The sequence below is a fragment of the Salmo salar genome, chromosome ssa14 (assembly GCF_905237065.1).
Source record: "Salmo salar chromosome ssa14, Ssal_v3.1, whole genome shotgun sequence".
Lineage (NCBI taxonomy): Eukaryota > Metazoa > Chordata > Actinopteri > Salmoniformes > Salmonidae > Salmo > Salmo salar.
The window spans coordinates 5,161,289-5,187,315 of record NC_059455.1 but is presented as its reverse complement, the minus strand read 5'-3'; the positions used below and the strand labels follow the sequence as shown (position 1 = coordinate 5,187,315).

General features: G+C 42.6%; 2 protein-coding genes and 1 long non-coding RNA gene across 4 annotated transcripts; 2 read left to right on the top strand and 1 right to left on the bottom strand.

The window, feature by feature from the left end:
* Positions 1 to 797: 797 nt before the first annotated feature.
* On the top strand, positions 798 to 8,481 carry dnjc1 (DnaJ homolog subfamily C member 1). Its single transcript, NM_001139820.1, is given in 12 exon segments — positions 798 to 1,079; positions 1,875 to 1,976; positions 2,786 to 2,832; positions 3,116 to 3,281; positions 3,771 to 3,868; positions 4,146 to 4,239; positions 4,439 to 4,538; positions 4,862 to 5,034; positions 5,407 to 5,526; positions 5,714 to 5,762; positions 7,199 to 7,695; positions 7,983 to 8,481. Coding segments are annotated over 12 exon segments (1,671 nt in total). The 5' UTR covers positions 798 to 923; the 3' UTR covers positions 8,052 to 8,481.
* Positions 8,482 to 8,778: 297 nt separating this feature from the next.
* nebl (nebulette) lies at positions 8,779 to 22,844 on the top strand. Its single transcript, XM_014139174.2, has 7 exons — positions 8,779 to 9,010; positions 9,138 to 9,232; positions 9,810 to 9,894; positions 16,081 to 16,188; positions 19,916 to 20,090; positions 20,537 to 20,631; positions 21,100 to 22,844. Exons 1-7 carry the CDS (start codon positions 8,942 to 8,944, stop codon positions 21,274 to 21,276), a joined length of 804 nt encoding a protein of 267 aa, XP_013994649.1. The 5' UTR covers positions 8,779 to 8,941; the 3' UTR covers positions 21,277 to 22,844.
* Positions 22,780 to 25,625, bottom strand: LOC123726645 (uncharacterized). 2 transcript variants are annotated; one of them, XR_006758712.1, is made up of 2 exons: positions 25,025 to 25,625; positions 22,780 to 24,734 (listed from the first exon to the last, which is right to left on the bottom strand). It is a non-coding gene; the product is annotated as an uncharacterized lncRNA (long non-coding RNA). The 2 variants fall into 2 exon arrangements; XR_006758711.1 differs by having other exon boundaries at positions 22,780 to 24,663.
* Positions 25,626 to 26,027: the final 402 nt, after the last annotated feature.

Below are 26,027 nucleotides of genomic sequence, written 5' to 3'. Positions count from 1 at the left end.
GGATTAGTTGGTATAGGGCAATTTCTTTCACTTTTCCACATCCTTCTTTTATTGTTTTTTATTTTATTGAATATTAAAACATACAATCTACTTGCAGTGAAGCCGCTCAACATCTACATCACATTCAGTCATCTAACAGACTCCCATCCAGAGAGACCCACAGAAGCAGCCAGGGTCAACGACCTGCTCAAAGGAACATCGACAGATCTCCCACAAGGTCAAAAACGGGGAATCGAACCAGCGACCCATCAGCCACCAGCCCAAGCTCCCAACCGCCAGGCCACCAGCCCTCTAAGATCCCCCCCACAGTTCCCCAAGAGCTGCCCCTCAACCATCTGAGAACAACCCCCACCCCCAAGAAAAATAAAATAATTACATTTAATCTGTAGCCTAATAAACGGCATGCTTTCCCTAGTCATAGTGGGAGGACCACACAACATATTTTATTTAACTAGGCAAGTCAGTTAAGAACAAATTGTTTTTTACAACGATGCCTAGTGTAGTAAATTCACACTCCAGAACCGTAGGCGGTAAGAACAAATTGTTTTTTACAACGATGCCTAGTGTAGTAAATTCACACTCCAGAACCGTAGGCGGTAAGAACAAATTGTTTTTTACAACGATGCCTAGTGTAGTAAATTCACACTCCAGAACCGTAGGCGTACACAGCCCATACAGTAGACAGCGGCATGGACCACTAACGAATGTCTGCGGATCGCCATTATACCATAGAAGAAGAAAACCGGAAACGGTAAAGAACAGAGGATTGTGGGAGATGTAGCAAATTGTTGCAAATCCTTAGCATATGCAGCAGCCAGCTGTAAGAGTAGTAGCTAGACACGTTAGCTGTATCGCAGCAGAATTGATTTATTTCTATATATTTCGCGGTGCAACATTACCGCCAACATTGTGAAAGCCTCATAATGACCTCAGCTTCATGGGGCCTCTCGTTTATTCTTGCCGTCAGTATTCTTATTGCATACCCAAGTCCCTCTCATGCCTGGGATTCAGACCTTGAGCTGTACGATCTGGTGGAGGAAATTCAACAAAACTTTTACGAATTCCTATCTGTTGAACAGGTAACGTTAAGTCATCGTTAAGTTAGTTATTTTGTAACCTATAAACGTTGGCTAGCTAGTAAATGTTTCTCTAACCTGAAGGGATAAATGGGTAGCTTGCTGACTTGCCATTGTGCCACACTCAGGGATCTGTTTCGATATCGGGGCCTGCTGTAGTTTTTTTTTGCTAACGTTTACTAGTTACGTGTACCGGGAGACGAGCAAACCATGACGTGTCAGGTTGCTTGTTTCTTTTCACATTTTCAGTTGTCCATTCCTCCCTCCACTCAAGTGAGGTACTGATTAAAAATGGGTAAATATCGGTAGTTCTTCATCTTGCAAGGAACACTTGCAGGGACTCTGTTGCTTCACCAGCTAAAGTGTGCAGGACTGGAGCATGTTTTTGGTCCAGCCCTACTCTAACGTATCCTATTGAACTACTCCGTTTGAGCTGCGCATCAGCACCTTGATGAGCTGAACGAGGTGTGTTGTTAGCAGGGCTGGAACAAAAGTCTGTATGCCCAGCATCTCTCGAGGCAGAGGGTTGGCAACCATATGGACATCCTTCAACGCTCCAGTCAGACCCATCAGAATGCCATGTCCTTGTGGGAAGTGTTAGCCCTGGGGATGGTTACTGTCCACTGGATAGGATTGGGTGCCGTGGGGGTTGTCAGTCACCACATTGGAGGCAGAACGAGAGCATACATACTGATTTATTGCCATAATCCAGTGATTGTGATATATATCACCACACAATACCCTCTGAAAGGTGTCATGTACATGTGTAGTTTTACTGTTCATCTCTCCTGACTCCAGGATGCCTCGTCAGCGGACATCAGAAAGGCCTATCGCAGGCTGTCGCTCACTTTGCATCCCGACAAGAACAAAGACGAGAACGCCGAAACCCAATTCAGACAGGTCAGCCCACTCACTCAGCATGTTCACACTCCCTACTCCCCCATGTTTTTTGAGGCGGACTAAACTCCACTCCATGGTGAAGGAAGTCTCTGAAGACTCCACCAACGGAGTGAAGCAGAGACCAGGCTTTGTGGAATCTAGGTCAATACTTAAAAAAATGTCAATGATGAAACGCCTGTTGTGTACCTATGTTTGTCCTCTGTAGTTGCATGCCTTTCTTTGTTTGCTGAAATCCATACTTCTTCAATAAAAGTTAATTAAATACGACCACCGACTGTTTACTCGTTGCTGTTGCTCTGGCAACTCTGCGCCATGTGCCAGTTACATCTCAACAGTGTAACACTCGGTGGTTGTATTTGATTAAAGTTTATTGAAGAAGTATGGATTACAGCAACCAAAGGCCCGCAACTACAGAGGAATAACATGGTTACAAGGTAGGTATTTCATAATTTGCATCTTTTGAAGTATTGACCTCGGGAGAATCAATGTAGTCGGAGCTTGTTTCCACACAGCCTCTGCTCCACTGGTGTAGTCATCAGAAACATCCTAAACCATGGAGTGGAGTTTAATCCGCTAGAGTTTAAGCCCAACTTTAACTTGTTTGATCTACATCTTACAAGTAAGCTATGGACACCTTAGAGAGATTCTAGCAGCAATTAGAAAAGGTATTTAAGTGAAACACTGTTGTATGCAGTGTTTCATGGAAGTAAAATGAGTTGGTGAGGTATAGACCTTCTCATACACTGCAATTTTAAACTAGTTGATTTGTCATTTGTCTATTGCCTTACTGATCACATGTTCTCCCATAGTTGGTGGCCATCTATGAAGTACTGAAAGATGAAGAGAGGAGAGAGAGGTCAGGTTTACAACTACTTCCTGCTTTGGGTTGTCCCTGCCGTTGACCTCGGACTTATTTCTTCTGTCAAATTCACATTATCACACACAATTTTTTTTTGTGAGAACATTACAGTATTCTGTTTTTATTATGTATACTATATTCTCACCATGTTATTCCCCGTAGTCCACTTTTTGTATGTATTTCCTATGTTTGGGTCGGCACGGTAGTGTCAACCACCCCTAAAATGTGCTATCAGGGAAATCCTCTCACCACCTATTGCTTTGGGTCCTCCCAACCACAGGTACAATGACGTCCTGGTCAACGGGCTACCGGACTGGAGACAGCCAGTGTTCTACTACAGGCGGGTGAGGAAGATGAGCAATGGGGAGCTGGGCTTCCTGCTCTTCCTCATCCTCACTGTGTGCCACTACGCAGTCATCTGGTCCATCTACCTGGAGAAGCAGCTGGTGAGGGGAACGTGATTGACCTTAGACCCTTTTCTTAGTTTTTTTTACTGCCTAGCTGTTATTAAAGGTGGTTGTTATCCATTCCACAACTTTCATTCAAGTCAATTAACTTATTTTTTTCCCCCGCATGGGGCAGTTATTGCTGGGGATAAAAAGCCTTTTTCTGTGTAATAAAGTAGAAATTTACAGGTGCAATTTAGGACAGGGTTTCTTAGCTTCGGCCACTGCATAACTAATTAGTCCTATTAACAATGCTCATTTAAATAGTCCAAAATGTAACTTACTGAATTATTCAAACCGAATATGTACGAGGTGCCATATTTCTCTTTATCTGCCATAGAATAAATTAAGTTATTTGCAGTAAAATGGTTTCCTTCAATCAAGTACATTGCAAACAAAACGGTATGTTTTTGAATGAGCAAAGGGGAGCCCATAGGCTACTAATAACTTGCTTGACCTCTTTATCCCATATGGTGCTTCTCTTACCAGGATGAACTTCTGAGCAAGAAGAAAAAGGAGAAGAAAAAAAAGATGAGTAGCAAGAGTGCTGAAGAATCACGGTTTGTTGGACAGGATAAAATTGAGAAGTGAGTTGAGCTTTTGTCACTACACATTTCTAATTTCACGAGTAAATAGAAAATGTATGAATAATGTGGGCTGTCGAAGGGGAGAACGGAACATTTGCTGCTCCAATGAAGGCCTAACTTTTGAAGCAGCGGAACTGAATATTGTAGAAATCCAGTGCTCTTTTCATGTGAAAATATCATGGAAAACACATTGGAAGGTTGGTCATTTAGCCTGTTCATGTGTTTGTATGTAATAATAAACATGGTCACAGTTCCTAATATGTCCTTTTCCTGTCAGGTCACATGACAAACCTCATTGGCAGGATATTCTGCCACTCAAGCTGAGCATCTGGCTGTATCTCTCTGTCAAGTCCCTGCCCCATGTCATCCAGGTAATCCTCCAACTCATTCACCCAAACTACTTAACCTTTGGATGTTGAGTTTGACCTGAAATATACAGTGCCTAGTGAAAGTATTCCCTTCCCTTGCATAGTTTCTATCACTTTAGTAATGTAAAATAAATAATGCCATTTCATAAGATCTTATCAATATCCCCAGTGACAATTGTCATCCATTTTGTCTGTGTTACAGGATGCCAAACAGTATTACGAAGATTATAAGGAGATGAAAATCAGAGAGAAAGAGGAAGCGGAAGCCATGGCACTGGAAGAACAGGAAGCTACAACAATAAGTAAGGACTTGTAGTATTTTATTGCAACCAGTAGACCATTTCTGCTGAATTGTGACTTTAATTGTTCACTTTTGCCTGGTCTTTATTGAAAAGTAAGTTTAAAATTTTTTTTTTTTTTTTTTTATTTTTTTACATTTATTATTCTGCCTGGTAAAATAAAGGTTAGATGAATCAAATGAAATAGGAAATAAGGACATTTCATTTCTATAGCGAAATCATTTTCCTGAAATCATTCAGGAACTACAATACATCAGTTGCATTTCCCCCAGCCATGTTTTGTAGATGTGCTCATCTTATCCCATTCCACACTTGTCATCCCACAGAAGAGAAACGACCCAAAGTGAAGAAGCCGAAGTTTGAGTTCCCCGTTTATGAGCCTTCGCTCAAGGTCGCAGACAGCGTGTACTCACCAGTATACGACCAGGGAACGTCCATCGAGGAGATCGAAGACCAGATGGACGACTGGCTAGAGGATAAGAAGTCTCAGAAGAAAAGGGTAGGTCCGCAATATTTTCCTGCTGTGAAAGGGTTTGTTCCACGACATTACTAAAGCACTGCACTTTTAATTCGGGCAAAATGGATTATAAAGTTCAAGTTTTATTTGCCATTTGTAGGTGTAACTGGGAAGTTACCATAGTTTGATGTGTCAAATAGACAAATTGCATGAGGCAACATGCCAAATGGAATAGATTTTAGATGGTCATTGTTGCAGAATGTTCAACAAAAATGGGTTTTCCTCCAACAGGGATTGCTGAAAAACCTGTGAAATTTAGGAATGTTTCTGGAGTTTTTCAGCCCTAGACCACCATAAGCCACAATGGCCTTATTTTGAATTTATATGATCTAGTCTTGTTTGTTGTTTTCTCAGGCACCTGAGTGGTCAGAAGAGGACATCACTCTTCTGACAAGGAGTATGGCCAAGTTCCCTGGGGGAACACCTGGTCGCTGGGAGAAGATCGCACACGAACTAGGAAGATCGGTGACAGATGTCAGTCTACATTGGGAATGGGTGGTGCATGGAAAACTCTGAACTCAGATGGATGTGAATGTTTTGTCAGTCCTAGACAAATATATGGCAAAAGTAACATTTGTGTTTGGAAATTTAGGAGACAACTAGCTTACGCTCATCATAGAGTATCAATGAAAAATATGCTAAATATTGTGATCCTTTGCAGGTTACTGCAAAAGTCAAACAAGTTAAAGACGGTCAGACCAACACATCAGGTAAGTCAGCTTATTTTTACTTGATTTTTCACAGTATAAACAGTGCATTCAGAAAGTATTCAGACCCCTTGACTTTTTCCACATTTTGTTACGTTACAGCCACATTCTAAAATGGGTTAAATAGTATTTTTTTCCTCATCAAGCTACACACAATACCCCATAATGACAAAGCAAAAACAGGTTTTTAGATTTTAAAACTGAAATATCACATTTACATAAGTATTCAGTCCCTTTACTCAGTACTTTGTTGAAGCACCTTTGGCAGCGATTACAGCCTCGAGTCTTCTTGGGTATGATGCTATAAGCTTGGCACACCTGTATTTGGGGAGTTTTTCCCATTCTTCTCTGCAGATCCTCTCAAGCTCTGTCATGTTGGATGGGGAGCGACGCTGCACAGCTATTTTCAAATCAAATCCCCTTTTTGAATTGAATAACATTTTCAGGTGTCTCCAGAGATGTTCGATCGGATTCAAGTCTGGGCCCTGCCTGGGCCACTCAAGGACATTCCGAGACTTGTCCCAAAGCCACTCCTGCGTTGTCTTGACTGTGTGCTTAGGGTCGTTGACCTTTTGGAAGGTGAACCTTCGCCCCAGTCTGAGGTCCTGAGAGCTCTGGAGCAGGTTTTCATCAAGGATCTCTCTGTAATTTGCTCTGTTCATTCCCTCGATCCTGACTAGTCTCCAGGTCCCTGCCGTTGAAACACCTCCCCACAGCACAATGCTGCCACCACCATGCTTCACCGTAGGGATGGTGCCAGGTTTCCTCCAGACGTGACGCTTTGCATTATCCTAACCTTTATTCTAAACCTAACCATTCCAAGTAGTTGCTTATCAACAGATAGTTTGTTGTTAGTATGATCATCTACACATGTAGAAAACATTAAGAACACCTTCCTAATATTACGTTGCACACCCCTTTTGCCCTCAGAACAGCCTTAATTCATCAGGGAGTGGACTCTATATAATGTATCGAAAGCGTTCCACAGGGATGCGGGCCGATGTTGACTCTAATGCTTTCTACAGTTTTGCCAAGTTGACTGGATGGCCTTTGGGCGGTGGACCATTCTTGATACACACAGGAAACAGTTGAGCATGAAAAACCCAGCAGCGTTGCAATTCTTGACACAATCCGGTGCGCCTGGCACCTACTACCATACCCCGTTCAAAGGCACTTAAATCTTTTGTCTTGGTACACATACACAATCCACGTCTCAATTGTCTCCAGGCTAAAAATCCTTCTTTACCCTGCCACCTCCCCTTCATCTACACTGATTGAAGTGGATTTAACAACTGACATCAATAAGGATCATAGCTTTTACCTGATCAGACTGTCATGGAAAGAGCAGATGTTCAAAAGTGTATATGGGACTATCCAAATACTGTAACCAACTTTATCTCCAGACGGGCAGCATCTTAACTTCTACCTCTCTGATGCAGGGCTGGTGAAGCTCTCGGAGCTCAAGGCCCAGGGCAGCGCAGCACTCTCAGGAAAGGGATCCAAAGCTGGGGCCGGAGCTGTACCCGACAGCGTCATGACCCAGCGAGAACACCCGCAACCCCAGCCTCCGGCAGCAGCCACAGCAGAGTGGATGGAGCCCAGCGGAGGAGGGGATGAAGGAGAGGGCATCCAAGCAGGAGGTGTCAGGAGGAGAGGCAGAAAGACTGGGGGTGGAGGGGTGGGGGGCGAGGAGAAAGCCAAGGGGCGCAGACAGAGGGACTTCGACCCCACAGCTGCCACCGAGGACAGCGAGGAGGAGCAGAGTCCGCCCACCTCCTCGGTCCCACAGCCCTCCAAGGAGAAGGCCACTGCGGCGGCTGACGACGTCTGGACCCAGAACCAGCAGAAGCTTCTGGAGCTGGCCCTGCAGCAGTACCCGCGAGGCACCACGGAACGCTGGGACAGGATTGCCAAGGTGGTGCCCGGGAAGAGCAAGGTGAGAGCTGGTCCCCCACAATCCAACATTGCAGGGTGTGTCAAAACATTTGGTCGACCCCAGTTTTTGTCGTGTGTGTGTACACAGTTTATCTGTATAATCTATATTGTTTGTGGTGTTATGTCTAATTTCGAGACTAATTTCGATGAGATAATTTGTTAGCTGTAGATAGGTAGAATAACATGGAAAGAACCAAACTTAAATTGTCATGAATAGTTGAGATGGTAAACATGATGTAATTTTGGATGGTGACGGACCTATAACCTTTTCCCCTACTTATTTTTCAGGAGGAGTGTATGATACGTTACAAACTTTTGGCTGAGCTGGTGCTGAAAAGGAAGCAGGCCAAGAGCTGACTCCGCCAAGGACGGCCATCTTGAAATCACTTTCTGGCTCCTAGTCCCTTTTCCTAGCTACTATATCCCCTTCAATGTGATCTGAAAGACCTGGATAGATGAAGGCAATATAGTGAAAAAATCCACATTGCATATTGTTGGGCCATATTGCTTTTACCTGTCCAGTTCCTTCAGATCTGTGAACAGGACAGGGAGAGGAGCAGGGGGAAGGGCCATCCTCATGTCTGTCATGTGCCTTAGCTCCACCCAAAGCATGCCATCCAGCCTCTATGAACTGCTATGTGAGGGTTCAAAGCACCAACAAAAAACGTCTATACTTTTTTTTGTACTTCAATATGTTTTGACTTCTGCTTTGCGCTGTCATTTGAAATCACACATGTACTGAATATAACTTCTTTGAGATGAGGAAATAAACTGTTTTATTTATTTACATGGATGACATGTCTTTGAGACCCATTTTAGTGTAATGCATCAATGTACTATGTTTGAACGAAAAGTAAGATATGAAAATGTATACATTTTTCGAAGGCAAATATGAATATGGGCCTGAGTGAGTAAGTACATATGAAGGAGGCGAAAGTACAGAATAGCCCGTTTTTATTGGGGTATTTTAATTTTTACAGTATACTATTTTTTTTTTTTTTTTTTTTTATAGGCATGTAGTCCGACCTGAATCGATGTACATCATGAAATTGGGCAGGTTTCAAGTGTGATTCAGGGGTAGTCTAGGCAGGGGGGAAATGTTTTTTTATGTCCACCTCCCTTCCAACCGAGGCAGTGCTTTGATAGTCCTCCAAGAGTCAACACCCACACTGCTACACAGCCTGTGTTTACTGTATTACTACTCCTTATTATCTTTTGACTTTTGAAGTCAGACTAATTTGGTGAATATGAATCCTCATTGTGCGCGCTGTGGGAAAATTGTTTATGCCACAGAGAAAGTCAACTGCCTGGATAAGGTGAGACCTACTGTATATTGTGTTGTTGTTTGTCATTTAGGACTACCTCTGATGAACTTACTGATGAGTGTCTTATTTTTTTGGAGATAACTGATGGTTTTGCCATTGTATCGACACTCTTATGCAGTATTGGCACAAAGGATGCTTCCACTGTGAGGTCTGCAGGATGACTCTCAACATGAAGAACTACAAAGGCTATGAAAAGAAGCCCTACTGTAATTCGTGAGTCGTGTTGTTCACCTAGCCTCCAAATGGGATTTCCCTACTGAATTTTTACCTCGACTCTTAAACCAGGCACCAAATCACTTCTAAATGGATATAATTTACTGAACGATGTAATTGCAATGGCTAATTGCAGTCTTTGTGAGAAACCCTTTGCATACTTTTGTGCTGTATTGTAGTTTGAATAGATGTGTTCTATTCAGGTCATTTGAATAATGTTGGTGGTAAATATTACAGGTGTAATTGGTTTACCCTAAAGTCGGTTTCCCAGACCCAGATTAAGGAACTAGTGTTGTCTGCAAACGGTTTGTTGCTCCCACAAGTGAAACTTTACAGAGCTTTTAATGATAAATGGCAAACAATGTTTCAACCAACATGGTCTTCCTCTGTCGCTTTGTTAGGCTAAAGATCACTTGTGTGGGAGCAGAAAACAGTGCACTGATTCACTCACTTCCACTGTCCTTATTGAATAAAATACAATCGAATCACTTTCATTTTGAAGTAAATTCAGTTGTGGCAACTCGGATAAGATTTAAAGATATAGTAAACATAAGAAATATTTCTAACATCCTTGCAGGCACTATCCAAAGCAGTCATTCACCATTGTTGCAGATACTCCTGAGAACCTGCGACTGAGACAGCAAAGTGAGCTTCAGAGTCAGGTATGCAGTATACACACCTTTGCCTTTTGAACCATCATTATTCCCTTTTACATTTAAAATCTTAGTTTGACAAAAATATGAAGATCAAAAACTCTTATGACCATAGTTGTTTTTCAATCAATATATTAATTCAATATAGTCGTGGATTGAATGGAGGGGAGCGTGAAACTACGCAGTTTAATTTGCCTGCACATGTAACAAGGAGTGACGTTATGGGGGTGTATTCATTGGTGCACACGGTAGCTTAATGGTTTGCAACAAAAGGTAAACAAGCATTTCTTATTGGAAAAATGCAGGTAGGTCCTGCTCCGTTTGCTTCCGATTGAAAACAGCCCAGGATGAGGGGGAATGAGCTAGCGCTCAACTCTGCTGGCTGCTGAAGGATCCCCCTGGCTTCTCCACCTGCCCATGCACTTTGTGCTGCCATCTCACTCTTGAGGGTTCCTGGCACTATTCCCTACTCAAGACTCACTTCCACTATGCTTGACAAAAGCTGACCTCTAGATATTTTACATGGAAGGTTTCCTGTCCCTTCTATGGAGACAGCGTTTTATGTAACAGTGTCAAGAAACATATTTTAGCATCGGGTGCTGGCTTCTGACTAACAGAGCATTTAATCGATAAGGTTGACTTATGCATCTATTGAATCTGTCTAGGGGACAATGCCCTTTAAATACCCTCAGGTTAAAGGTGCAATCTGCAGTTTAAAAAACAAAGTGGGCATCCCGCCACTCTTTTGGTAAACAGCCGAGGGATGGGCCTGGAGCAATGTAACCACTCTCAAATGTATAGACAGAGCTATGGATGCTCAGACTGACCATCAATGACATCAACATTATAGTTTTAACAATGTTTTGAGGCTATACAGTATTTGTTTACAAATACATTGTTTACAAAGAATGGCTTAAAACAAGCTTATATTTTCGGGTTTTGATGGGGTATGACAATTGAAATAAGCTCATGAGGCTTTTTTAAGTTATAATCTTCCAGAATAAATGGTATATACAGTACTTTGGGGAAGTATTCAGACCCCTTGTCTTTTTCCACATTTTGTTACATTACAGCCTTATTCTAAAATGGATTAAAACTACACACAATACCCCATAATGACAAAGTGAAAACCTGGTTTTTAGAAATGTTTAAAAAAACAGTATACTTTATTTACATAAGTATTCAGACCCGTTGCTATAAGACTGGAAATTGAGCTCAGGTGCATCCTGTTTCCATTGATCATCCTCAAGATGTTTCTACAACTTGGAGTCCACCTGTGGTAAATTCAATTGATTGGATATGATTTGGAAAGGCACACACCTGTCTATATAAGGGTCCACAGTTGACAGTGCATGTCAGAGCAAAAACCAAGCCGTGAGGTTGTAGAGCTCCGAGCATTGAAGGTCTCCAAGAACACAGCGACCTCCATCATTAAATGGAAGAAGTTTGAAACCACCAAGACTCTTCCTAGAGCTGGCCGCCCGGCCAAATTCAGTAATTGGGAGAGAAGGGCCTTGGTCAGGGAGGTGACCGAGAACCTGATGGTCACTCTGACAGAGCTCCAGAGTTCCTCTTTGGAGATGGGAGAACCTTCCAGAAGGGCAACCATCTCTGCAGCACTCCACCAATCAGGCCTTTATGGTAGAGTGGCCAGACGGAAACCACTCCTCAGTAAAAGACACATGACAGTTTACCAAAAGGCACCTAAAAAGACTGACCATGCGAAACTAGATTCTCTGGTCTGATGAAACCAAGATTGAACTCTTTGGCCTGAATGCCAAGCGTCACTTCTGGAGGAAACCTGGCACCATCCCTACAGTGAAGCATGGTGATGGCACATCATGCTGTGGGGATGTTTTTCAGCGGCAGGGAATGGGAGACTAGTCAGGATCGAGGGAAAGATGAACGGAGCAAATTACAGAGAGATCCTTGATGAAAACCTGCTCAGGACCTCAGACTGGGGAAAGGTTCACCTTTCAACAGGACAATGACCATAAGCACACAGCCAAGACAACGCAGGAGTGGCTTCGGGACAAGTCTCCGAATGCCCTTAAGTGGCCCAGCCAGAGTCCGGACTTGAACCCGATCAAACGTCTCTGGAGAGACCTGAAAATAGCTGTGCCATGACACTCTCCATCCGACTTTACTTACTTGCTGACTTTATTGTCCCCATGGGGAAATTTTGTTGCAGTATCATATGTTTAAAGTGCTGTTTAAATACCGCAGAAAACAAATTGACAATACAACATTTCATAACAGTTACATACCAATAGAAAGAGACTCAGCTGCTGTTCTTACTGGGTCGATAGGAACATTAGCCTGAGCTGTTAAGGAGGGATATCACACCTGGCACAAATTGTCTAGTTCTGTTTTTCATGCCGGGGGTGCACTATGCCTGCACCCAGAGGGGAGTAGTTCAAAGTCCCGGTACAGGGGAAGGCTTGGGTCTAAAATAATTTTGTGAGCCTTGCTGAGGGCCCTGACCTGAAAGATCCCATCCAAGCCTGTCTGTTTGACTCCAAGTACCTTGCTTGCTGTGGTGATAATCCTTCTCAGCATATTTGACTGGCTGACAGAGTTTGAGAGGATCTGTAGAGAAGAATGGGAGAAACTCCCCAAATACAGGTGTGCCAAGCTTGCAGCGTCATACCCAAGAATACTCCAGGCTGTAATCGCTGTCAAAGGAGCTTCAACAAAGTACTAAGTAAAGGGTCTGAATACTTATGTATATGTGATGTTTCAGTTTTATACATTTGCTTAAAAGTTTAAAAACATGTTTTTACTTTGTCATTATGGGGTATTGTGTGTAGATTGATGAGAGGAAAAAAATGTTTTAATCAATTTTAGAGTAAGGCTGTAATGTGGAAAAGGTCAAGGGGTCTGAATACTTTCCGAATGCACTGTATATACTGAACAAAAATATAAATGCAAAAATGTCAACGATTTTACTGAGTTACAGTTCATATAAGGAAATCAGTCAATGGAAATAAATTCAATAGGCTCTAATCTATGGATTTCACATCACTGGGCAGTGCCGCAGCCATGGGTGGGCCTGGAAGGGCATAAGCCCACCCACTGGGGAGCCAGGCCCAGCCAATCAGAATGAGTTTTTTCCCCACAAAGGGGTTATATTACAGACAGAAATTTCATCAGCTGTCCGAGTGGCTGCTCTCAGACGATCCCGCAGGCGAAGAAGCCGGATGTGGAGGTCCGGGGCTGGCGTGGTTACACGTGGTCTGCGGTTGTGAGGCCAGTTAAACGTACTGCCAAATTTTCTAAAATGATGTTGGAGGCTGCTTATGGTAGAGAATTTAACATTCAATTCTCTGGCAGCAGCGGTGGTGGACATTCCTGCAGTCAGCATGCCAATTGCACGCTCCTTCAAAAATTCAGACGTGGCAATATGTTGTGTGACAAAACTGCACATTTTAGAGTAGGCTTTTATTGTCTCCAGCACAAGGTGCACCTGTATAATGATCATGCTGTTTAATCAGCTTCTTGATATGCCACACCTGTCAAGTGGATAGATTATCTTGGCAAAGGAGAAACGCTCACTAACATGGATGTAAACAAATTTGTGCAGAATTTCTTTTGAGAAATAAGCTTTTTGTGCCTATGGAACATTAATGGGATGTTTTATTTCAGCTCATGAAACATGGGACCAACACTCTACATGTTGCATTTATATTTTTGTTCAGAATATAATTAATTTAAAAGTCCAAAAATGCCAATTGCAGTTTTGACATTTGTTACCATGTACTGGGGCATGGTGAGCTGGGAGACTGGGGCATGGTGAGCTGGGAGACTGGGGCATGGTGAGCTGGGAGACTGGGGCATGGTGAGCTGGGAGACTGGGGCATGGTGAGCTGGGAGACTGGGGCATGGTGAGCTGCGCAGGGAGAAGGCATGCTCTGATGGAGCATTTTCTCTGGAGATGTACTTTGATATAATAATTCTCATTCAACCCTTTACCCTTGTGGGAATTGGCCTAGGGCTGAATTAAAATGTTTGTTTACAGAAGAAATATGAAATGCGTATGCATGGTAGCAATTGAAAGGGAACACTTGGGAGATTGTTGAGGACACAACAGTTCACCTGACACAAGACTGAATCCAAACATTGCACTGTTGATTTTATGTGCATTTGACATTTACTGTACTTTTTGACACATTTGAGCATAACAAAATCTGAAAATACTCTGTTTACATTCGGTAACATAAGAATATTCCTGGAAATGTGGGGTAGGTGCAACATAAGACAAAAAATGACAAGGGTTTGGGTGAGAGGACTAACTGGTGTCTCAAAGTGGCCACACACCTCTCCAAAGTGTGCACAGTTCCTAAGCCATTTCAATGCACAAGAGTCTTCTACTAAACTCAGCAAAAAAAGAAACGTCCTCTCATTGCCCTCCAATCCAACAGGTCCCAGACGTGCTCAATGGGATTGAGATCCGGGCTCTTCGCTGGCCATGGCAGAACACTGACATTCCTGTCTTGCAGGAAATCACGCACAGAACGAGCAGTATGGCTGGTGGCATTGTCATGCTGGAGGGTCATGTCAGGATGAGCCTGCAGGAAGGGTAGCACATGAGGGAGGAGGATGTCTTCCCTGTAACGCACAGCATTGAGATTGCCTGCAATGACAACAAGCTCACTCCGATGATGCTGTGACACACCGCCCCAGACCATGACGGACAGTCCACCTACAAATTGATCCTGCTCCAGAGTACAGGCCTCGGTGTAACGCTCATTCCTTCGACGATAAACGCGAATCCGACCATCACCCCTGGTGAGACGAAACCGCGACTCGTCAGGGAAGAGCACTTTTTGCCAGTCCTGTCTGGTCCAGCAACGGTGGGTTTGTGCCCATAGGCGGCGTTATTGCCGGTGATGTCTGGTGAGGACCTGCCTTACAACAGGCCTACAAGCCCTCAGTCCAGCCTCTCTCAGCCTATTGCGGGCAGTCTGAGCACTGATGGAGGGATTGTGCGTTTTTGGTGTAACTCGGGCAGTTGTTGCCAACTTGTACCTGTCCTGCAGGTGTGATGTTCGGATGTACTGATCCTGTGCAGGTGTTGTTACACGTGGTCTGCCACTGCGAGGACGATCAGCTGTCCATTCTGTCTCCCTGTAGAGCTGTCTTAAGCATCTCACATTACAGACATTGCAATTCATTGCCCTGGCCACATCTGCAGTCCTCATGCCTCCTTGCAGCATGCTAAGGCACGTTCACGCAGATGAGCAGGGACCCTGGGTATCTTTCTTTTGGTGTTTTTCCAGAGTCAGTAGAAAGGCCTCTTTAGTGTCCTAAGTTTTCATAACTGTGACCTTTAATTGCCTACCGTCTGTAAGCTGTTAGTGTCTTAATGACCATTCCACAGGTGCGTGTTCATTAATTGTTTATGGTTCATTGAACAAGCATGGGAAACAGTGTTTAAACCCTTTACAATGAAGATCTTTGAAGTTATTTGGATTTTTACAAATTATCTTTGAAAGACAGGGTCCTGAGTTTATAAGGTGCTTTTTGGAGACCTCCTAGCTGTGCCATTGAGGAACTACAGGAACAAACTTTTAGCCTAGTTGTTTAGTTTCAAACACAACCCTGCATCCCCACCAATCACAAGATCATTATTGTTGTTTACAGCTGTCAGTCAAAACCCATGCAGCGCTGTGAAGGGCAGAGCCTAAGCTCTGAAGTAATTTATAGGGTGTTACTTAGGACAGCCACTGCGTTCCAATTTAGGCGCTTATGGGTGCCCAAATCTGCCATTTTCAACCTGTGTGCGAGTATAAAGGGCTACAGAAATGTACATAAATTACAGTAAATGGACAGCATGGATTTGTGCTTTTCTAGATTTAGGACAACAAAGTGTGTTCGGGTTGAATTACGGCCATTGTCCTTCTTGCCATTGATTTTGGAGACTGCTTGGTTGAATAATAGTATAATTAATGGCCCTTGCCCAGGCTTGTTACAATCTACTGAAGTGGGTTAACCCAAAGATTTTGGAAAATACTTACTTGTTAGCAAGTGTGCCTATGGACTGGGATACTGGAGTTAGACACACAAGGGTTGTTGCACTGTCATTGTTTGATAGAATACCTTATAATTGACTTTCCATCTAAGAATATAGTAACTGTATACTGCTTGGTTGCATACATTTTACGGCTAACCGCTCAAGCTCTCCCCAATCTGCAGGTGAAGTACAAGAAAGACTTTGAGGAGAGCAAAGGACGAGGCTTCAAATTTGTGCTGGACACTCCTGAGCTGCAGAGACTACGACGAGCCCAGGATCAGATCAGTAATGTAGGTTCAAGTGTCTCTTTGCCCATCCACCGGAGGGAGGAAATCAGTTGGGAGCTATACGTACAGTGCCTTCAGAAAGTATTCATACCCCTTGACTTATTCCACATGTTGTTGTGTTACAGCCATTTCAAAATGGTTTACATTTATACATTTTTCCCTCCCATCTACACACAATACCCTATAATGACTAAGTGAAAACATGCATTTAAGGATTTTTGCAAGAAATAAATATCTCATTTACATAAGAATTCGCACCCCTGAGTCAATACGTTAGAATCACCTTTGGCAACGATTACGGCTTTGACATTTTCTGGGTAATTCAGAGCTTTGCACACCTGTAAATTTGCACATTATTCTTAAAATTATTCAAGATCTGTCAAGAAGGTTGTTGGTCATTGCTAGACATCCATTTCCAAATCTTGCCATAGATTTTCAAGCCAAAATTGTAACGAGGCCACTCAGGAACATTCAATGTCGTCTTGGTAAGCAACTCCAGTGTATATTTGGCCTTGTGTTTTAGGTTATTGGGCTTCTGAGTGGCACAGCGGTCTAAAGCACTGCATCTCAGTGCTAGTGGCATCACTACAGACCCTGGTTCAATTCCAGGCTGTATCACAACCGGCTGTGATTGGGAGTCCCATAGGGCGGCTCACAATTGGCCCAGCGTTGTCCGGGTTAGGCCGTCGTTGTAAATAAGAATTTGTTCTTAACTCACTTGCCTAGTTAAATAAATAACAAATACAGTGGGGGGAAAAAGTATTTGAGCCCTTGCTGATTTTGTACGTTTGCACACTTACAAAGAAATGATCAGTCTATAATTTTAATAGTACGTTTATATGAACAGTGAGACAGAATAACAACAAAAAAATCCAGAAAAACGCATGTCAAAAATGTTATAAAATTATTTGCATTTTAATGAGGGAAATAAGTATTTGACCCCTCTGCAAAACATGACTTAGTACTTGGTGGCAAAACCCTTGTTGGCAATCAGAGGTCAGACGTTTCTTGTAGTTGGCCACCAGGTTTACACACATCTCAGGAGGGATTTTGTCCCACTCCTCTTTGCAGATCTTCTCCAAGTCATTAAGGTTTCGAGGCTGATGTTTGGCAACTCGAACCTTCAGCTCCCTCCACAGATTTTCTATGGGATTAAGGTCTGGAGACTGGCTAGGCCACTCCAGGACCTTAATGTGCTTCTTCTTGAGCCACTCCTTTGTTGCCTTGGCTGTGTGTTTTGCGTCATTGTCATGCTGGAATACCCATCCACGACCCATTTTCAATGCCCTGGCTGAGGGAAGGAGGTTCTCACCCAAGATTTGACGGTACATGGCCCCGTCCATCGTCCCTTTGATGCGGTGAAGTTGTCCTGTCCCCTTAGCAGAAAAACACCCCCAAAGCATAATGTTTCCACCTCCATGTTTGACGGTGGAGATGGTGTCCTTGGGGGTATTGGCAGCATTACTCCTCCTCCAAACACAGCGAGTTGAGTTGATGCCAAAGAGCTCCATTTTGGTCTCATCTGACCACAACACTTTCACCCAGTTGTCCTCTGAATCATTCAGATGTTCATTGGCAAACTTCAGACGGGCATGTATATGTATTCTTCAGCAGGGGGACCTTGATGGTGCTGCAGGATTTCAGTCCTTCATGGCGTAGTGTGTTACCAATTGTTTTCTTGGTGACTATGGTCCCAGCTCCCTTGAGATCATTGACAAGATCCTCCCGTGTAGTTCTGAGCTGATTCCTCGCCGTTCTCATGACCATTGCAACCCCACGAGGTGAGATCTTGCATGGAGCCCCAGGTCGAGGGATATTGACAGTTCTTTTGTGTTTCTTCCATTTGCGAATAATCACACCAAATGTTGTCACCTTCTCACCAAGCTGCTTGGCGATGGTCTTGTAGCCCATTCCAGCCTTGTGTAGGTCTACAATCTTGTCCCTGACATCCTTGGAGAGCTCTTTGGTCTTGGCCATGGTGGAGAGTTTGGAATCTGATTGATTGATTGCTTCTGTGGACAGGTGTCTTTTTTACAGGTAACAAGCTGCGGTTAGGAGCACTCCCTTTAAGAGTGTGCTCCTAATCTCAGCTCGTTACCTGTATAAAAGACACCTGGGAGCCAGAAATCTTTCTGATTGAGAGGGGGTCAAATACTTATTTCCCTCATTAAAATGCAAATCAATTTATAACATTTTTGACATGCGTTTTTCTGGATATTTGTGTTGTTATTCTGTTTCTCACTGTTCAAATAAACCTACCATTAAAATTATAGACTGATCCTTTCTTTATCAGTGGGCAAACGTACAAAATCAGCAGGGGATCAAATACTTTTTCCCCCCAATGTATATTGTCCTGCTGAAAGGTGAATTTGTCTCCCAGTGTCTTTTGGAAAGCTGACTGAACCAGGTTTACTCTAGGATTTTGCCTTTGCTTAGCTCTATTCTGTTTATTTTTATTTTAAAAAAACTCCCTAGTCCTTGCCGATGACAAGCATACCCATAACATGATGCAGCCACCACCATGCTTGAAAATATGAAGAGTGGTACTCAGTGATGTGTTATGTTGGATTTGCTCCAAACATGACGGTTATTATTCAGGACATGAAGTTAATTTCTTTGCCACATTTTTTTGCTGTTTAACATTAGTGCCTTATTGCAAACAGGATGCATGTTTTGGAATATGTTTTATTCTGTACAGGCTTCCTTCTTTTCACTCTGTCATGTAGGTTAGTATTGTGGAGTAACTACAATATTTTTCATTCATCCTCCATTTTCTCCTATCCCAGCCATTAAACTCTGTAACTGTTTCCTTGCTCTCCTGCAACTGAGTTAGGAAGAACACAAGTATCTTTGTAGTGATTTGGTGTATTGATCCACCATCCAAAGTGCAATTAATAACCTCACCATGCTCAAAGGGATATTCAAAGTCTCCTTTTTTGTTTACCCATCTCCCAATAGTTTCCCTTCTTTGCAAGGAATTGGAAACCCTCTCTGGTCTTTGTGGTTGAATCTGTGTTTGAAATTCACTGCTCAACTGAGGGACCTTACAGATAATTGTATGTGTGGGGTACAGAGATTAGGTAGTCATTCAAAAATCATGGTAAACACTATTATTGCACACAGAGTGAGTCCATGCAACTTCTGTGACTTGTTAAGCAAATGTTTCATCCTGAATTTATTTACGCTTGCCATAAAAGGGTTTGAATACTTATTGTATTGACTCAAGACATTTCAGCTTTTCATTTTTAATTAATTTGTAAAAATGTCAAACACAATTCCACTAACATTATGGAGTATTGTGTGTAGGCCAGTGACAAAAACACAATTCCACTTTAACATTATGGGGTATTGTGTGTAGGCCAGTGACAAAAAAATCACCAGAAACACAACAAAATGTTTAAAAGGTCAAGGGGTATGAATGCTTTCTGGAGGCGCTGTATGTAGGCTGGGGTGTTTTTTGAACCAACATGCACAAAAGTAGTTTGAAACAGTTTACTTATGATATATGTTGTCTGCATACACACATTTGTCAGTGTTTCCTAAAAAAGAAAATGTACCCTGAAATAAAGTGTGCATATTTAGATGATGCATAATCTGACTGTTTCACATAGTAATTGAAATAGTTTCCAATTATAATTTAATTTTTTTTTTTTTAAATTAACCCTGGTTAAAAATGATCTTATCCTCAGAATACACTGATAGCATGTAAACGTGTCTGTGTCTCTTGCAGGTGAAATACCACAAGGACTTTGAGGTGATGGGCCCACAAGGAGTCACACATGGTGTTCATGCACCTTACCTTGTGCGTGGCCAGCTGCGTCAAAACGTCCAAACAGAAAATACAGAGCACAAGGGTGTGCACCAGTACATAGTGGAGATGGCCCGGAGGCCTGGTGTCATCGTAGGTGGGTCTTAATATTGTATAGACATTTTATTTTTGATGTCTGGGTCTTGAGAGATTTGGTCCTGGTCTGGGTTTTGTTTTTTATTTCTGTAAGCAGGAAGTTGGCCTGCTATTTATGCTGAGGTCATATTCCTGAGTCTAACTTTATATTTAATCTTTATTCAGGCAGGGTGGAATCCCATTGAGTCCAAGGTCTCTTTTACAAGAGAGCCCTTCAACCATACCACCTTTTTAAGTTGTCTTACTTGGGTTCATGATGAATCACAGTAACAAACAAACCAAATATTCAAGTTTCCTTGATATTTGTAGCCACAGCAGCAGCCAACGGTTAGATAGCCATCAATATCTTAGCATGCTGCTGGATAATGGAGTCAGCCCCGTGTTTAGGTAACAACTGATCCAATAGTGTCTATACTGTAATAGACTGTCTGTGGTGTGTCTCTGCAGCTCCTGTGCTGCCAGGCGCGTACTACCCCAGTGGACACGTCCATGGGCACAGCTACATGCACCAGACCAGTATGCACTCCTTACGGTCCCTGCAGGTGAAATAATCTATCTATCTATTAATATAGTAGTCATTTATCAATCAATCAAGTCTGTGAAAAGCATCAGGGATACAAACATTGTGTTTGCTCGACAATAGAAATCAGCATCATGCATCCTAATAAATACCCTTTCACACTTGATGAGCCAGACCAAACTGTACTGGGCAAGCATGGTTACGCATAAACAATAGTTGCTGGAACCACGCTGGAAAGGTTCATATGAAAAGAAAATATCCGAGCCAGCCCAGTACAGGTCGGGTTGGCCCCAATAGTGTGAGTCCAATCAAATGTAGCCTACTGTTTCAGTTGATGTGTTTTTGCACCCCGACTGGGTAGGTAGGGTCCCCAATTGGCACCCTTTTCCCTATTTAGTGCACTACTTTGGTCAAAAGTAGTGCAAGATTAGGGAATAAAGTGCCATTTGGGATGTAGCTGTTGTCTCACCTTGGTGCTATCTTGCCACAGAGTGTGTATAGAGCCCTCTACGATTACGTGAGCCAAGACACGGATGAGGTGTCGTTTCGGGACGGTGACATCATCCACAGCGTGCAGCCCATTGATGGGGGTTGGGTGTACGGCACGGTGCAAAGGACTGGCAGGTCTGGGATGCTCCCTGGTAACTACATAGAGGGTCTCCACTAAGGCTTACCAAACTAACTCAAGGCCTGGAACACATTCAAGTTGTACAACTGTTTTGATACAACAATTTGTCTGCACAAAAATAATTACAAAGACCTCAATTCAATCAGATCGAGCGTAAACCCTCGTTGGCCAACATCCGCATAGTGTATAACTGCGGTATGAGATGACAAATCGGTGAGCGGCTGCTTTTGTGTCACCAACCACTCCCTTTCTTATTATCCCTACCGCGTTAGAATTTCAAAACGGTGATACAAAATGTAGGCTCTATCGATTATAGAAATATTGACAGGGGCTAATGCATGTTTTCATGTTCATTTTGATGGGGGGATTTATAGCCTATCAGTCTAGTCAAGGTGTAGACAGTAGAACATCACACATTCAAGTGTTTGAACTTGTAACGTGATATAAAGTTTCATTGCATCAAATGTCAGTGTCCAGGGCCTCCCGACCGGCGCAGTGGTCTAAGCCATTGCATCGCAGTGCTAGCTGTGCCTCTAGAGATTCTGGGTTCGATTCTGGGAGACCCATGGGGCGGTGCACAATTGGCCCAGCGTCGTCCGGATTAGGGGAGGGTTTAGCCGGCAGGAATGCCCTTGTACCATCGCGCACTAGTGACTCCTGTGGTTGGCTGGGCGCAGTGCACGCTGACACGGTCACCAGGTGTACGGTGTTTCCTCCAACACATTGGTCTGGCTGGCTTCTGGGTTAAGTGAGCATTGTGTCAAGAAGCAGTACGACTTGGCTGGGTTGTGTTTCGGAGGACGCGTGGCTCTCGACCTTCGCCTCTCCCGAATCCGTACGGGAGTTGCAGCGATGAGACAAGACTGTAACTACCAATTGGATACCACGAAATTGGGGAGAAAACGGGGTAAAAATAACATTTAAAAAATGTCACCTTCCGCGATAAGGTAACACAAGGAGCCGCTTGTGGGTTTGACAGCTCTAACGCCACACCACCGCTCCGACACCACCAAAATGACCGCTATGCGGATGTTGGTTTCGCTCATGATAGAATCTAGCTCAACAGTAGTTGTACAACTTGAGTGTATACCGGGTCTAACTGAGAGCAATATGTAGATAAGATGCACCATGACACTCGAAGCCTCTGTATGGTGAGGATTTACATCAGAATAAACAAGTGGTAATAGCAATTGAAATAAAATGCTTATAGAAATATATGAAAAAAGTAAAGATTAAAATTCTGTACATGTTTAAAAATGAATGTAACTGTCATTTTTGTGTGCTTATAGTATATAAAATGTTATATTCACAGCAGTGTGTGCACTACAAAGAATATGTTAACAATTTGAGTGTTCCATCTTCAAATCTAAAGTTGTATACATGACAAAATTCCAGTATGTAATGTCAAGCTACTGTATGCAACCTGTCACTTGCACGTCTTCGATTTCATGTCAAATGTCTTCGATTCCATGTCTTCGATTCAAATGCAGGCAATAGGTTTGCAGATAATGTAAAAAAAAAAGTTCAATAAATGTATTAACATGAAGTACATTTTCTTGTTTAATATTTTCCATACCTTAAAATAAATGAAAGATTACTGGCTGCAATACACAATTTCCATGTGGTTATTTTGGTGTACATACGGCTCATTTTAGCACAAGACATCAGGAGCACCTGCCAGCAAGCTGTTGCAGTAACTGTACATAGAAGAGCCCTTGAAACCTCTTTACACCTGTGGGAATGGGCCTATATGGATAGGGCTACATTTAAATGTATTCTTACAAAAATGAATATGAAAATGCATAAACATGGTAGCAATTGAAAGGGAACAGTTTGGAGATTATGGGAAAATTATTAGACCAAAAATGAGGACAACAGTTCACATTTGTTCACATTCGTTGATAACGAAATCAGAAAATACTCCGGATACATTCAGTAACATGATAAGAATATTCCTGTAAAATGTCAGGCAGGTGCAACAAAAGACAAAAGAATAAGGGTTTGAGTGAGAGGACTAACTGGTGTCTCCAAGTGGCCACACAACTCAAGTGTGCACAGTTCCTAAGCCATTTCAATGCACTTTTATGACTTGAGTCTTCAACTATTAGGTGCTTTGTTTGAACTCTCCTAGCTGTGCCGTTGAGGAAATAGAGCAAGCACACTTGCAGTTGTTTTGTTTGGGCAACAACCCCGTCATCACACAATTAGTGTTGTATTCGCAATCGAAAAATAATGCATTATAAATCGCAGTCTGGGACAGGTGGGCATCATATGAAAGCTTGTTCTATTGCCAACATTACCAACAATGTCATAAAATACAATATTACAGTGTTAGGCTTCCACAATGCAATTCTGGGAAACAATTTTGGTGTGCATAGAAATGAGTCATGAGTGCGCGTGCTGTGTTCAGAACAACCCAGGGCATGGCACCATGTAATCTTATAACTGTACATCAAACATAGTGATCATAAATGTGACATGAGTTTTATTTGGAAATGTGAAGTGTATTCAGGGGTGTTTGGCTTGCTTGTATGACATAAGTCTCAGCTATCAAAATACATAGAGTCTTTTTAATTTATAGCATTTCCCTCACTCAGACAATTGCCCAATTAGCGAGAGAGATGGGGGGCAACTTCTTGTCACGCGAGTTGCTCAAGTTCAGAACGGCTGTAAATCAAAACCCATACAGCGCTATAAGGCGCAGAGTCAGAGCTCTGACGTCATGTATATTTAAAAATGTAATATTTAACTAGGCAAGTCAAATTCTTATTTACAATGACGGCCTACCCTGGCCAAACCCGGACAATGCTGGGCCAATTGTGCGCCGCCCTATGGGACTCCCAATTACAGCCGGATGTGATGCAGCCTGGATTCGAATCAAGTACTGCAATGACGCCTCTTGCACTGAGATGCAGTATCTTAGACCACCGAGCCACAAGGGAGCCCAAAATAGCATGTTACTGTACAGTGGAATGGTAAGCAGATTATAATAGCAATAAGAAACCTTAGGGGTTTTGTGGTGCATGGCCAATATACCACGGCTAAGGGCATTGTCCACAATATTTTTCCAACATCTCTCATACAGAAACATACAATTTCCACTGAAATGTCAGTTTTTCAATTGGAAGGTTTAGTGTGGCCTAATATTGTACTTCTGTTCACCAGTTTGGCTACACTGTTACTGAGGACCTGTGTGTTGAGCAACACTGAGGTTTACGCACAGAGAATGTCCATTATCTTCCAAGTCCATCAGTTCAGAGTTACTGGGTTAAAGTTCATGTTTAGGGATAGTATCCAGAGTATTCCTGATTTCTGGATCCACTCATTTGCCTTTCTTCACCTTTGAAACCCTTTCCTTTCACTTCTTCATGTGTTTTGGTACTTTGTTTTTTCCTCTGTTGCCATTTTCTTATTTTCCTAAAATGCCTAAACAAGTTTGGATAGAGCTAGAATATTAGATTAAAGATGTGTGTGATTTAAGGTGACCCAAGTTCAGCCTGGAAGAAATCCAAATATTTGCATGATAAATATTGAACATGTCTCAAATTAGTTTAATTTCATATAGACCATGTTATAACCTAAGAAAGTAGAGGCCAGTCCTATTAAAATGTATTCCGATTACAGTTACAGGGTTACAATAACCACTGGAGGTCAATTTTGTATTTCAATTTTATCCAGTGATACACATTCCTCCAATGCAATAACATAAAAGGTCTGTTAAATATCGAAAGATTACTTGACAAACCCATTCTTGTCGTTAACAGTCACAGCCCTAATGGAAACGTACCTTCTTGGCTATCTGCTCGTTCCTTGCAAGCGATTGGCTCTGGTCTTGAGGGCAGCATGCAGCCTGGGAGACGGGGTTGCCTGTCAGACATTGTTCATGGCTTAAATGTCCCACGAGCGCAGCAGGCCACGTACTTCTGTGCATGCTCAGGCGCACAAGCTCCCTCAACATTAACAAGACAGAGAAACCAGGCGTGCTCGAAGGTTTCCGTTTTGGAGGGCTCTTGGTCGGCCGGGCATGGTGACGTGTGCCCTGTAATCCAAGTCACTGGCAGGCTGAGGTTGGTTTTAGTCTATTGAGAGGCGGGTCGAAGAATGTTGAGATGTGGGTAGAGGTTATGTTAGAATTTAGACGAGTATCGTATCAAATAACGTAATGCAGATAGGCCGTGAATGGCCTCACACACCAGTACTGTAGGTGGTGGTATATGCACCTAAATATTGGATGCGCTCAGCCAACCAAATCCCAAAGAAGACACTCAAAGACACCCAAAGAATAAGACTATGAAAAAAATGTCATAACTCATAAATGGTTATGAAATAAACCAAAACTTGTTTTTCACAAGTGTAGCAAGTTGAGAACTCTGCGAACAACGTTTCCACTCTGAGACTGAGAACAGTAAATAACTGTAATAAAGTTTTAAAGACCCAGGTTCACTCAAACATCTTTATTTTTTACTCTTGACAGTTACAGCTGATTTCGGGATTGTATATGGATTCGCTCTCCTTAAATAGTTCTTATTTTATGTATTAGTTTGTCGATGGAAACCCATTTAACTTGTATTTTGTAATTCGTTACATAGGAATTTAACCGCAAAATGTATTATGTGCACTACGTCATCACGCACGGCCTTTTATCCAACAAATCAATTTGTTGGAAACATATCTCTGGTGGGAAAATTGTTAAAATGCGGGATTCGCATGCATTTAAGTCTCTTCAAACCATACTTCCTTCAGATTGAAATACTGTCAAAAGTACTGTCAGAGCCTCAATTAAAAATGTA

Excerpts from the sequence above, each read along its gene's own strand:
- nebl (XM_014139174.2), top strand. The coding sequence starts at position 8,942 with ATGAATCCTCATTGTGCGCGCTGTGGGAAAATTGTTTATGCCACAGAG. Across the intron at positions 9,011-9,137 it reads AAGTCAACTGCCTGGATAAG|TATTGGCACAAAGGATGCTT; the intron begins GTGAGACCTACT and ends ACTCTTATGCAG. Across the intron at positions 20,091-20,536 it reads GAGGCCTGGTGTCATCGTAG|CTCCTGTGCTGCCAGGCGCG; the intron begins GTGGGTCTTAAT and ends GTGTCTCTGCAG.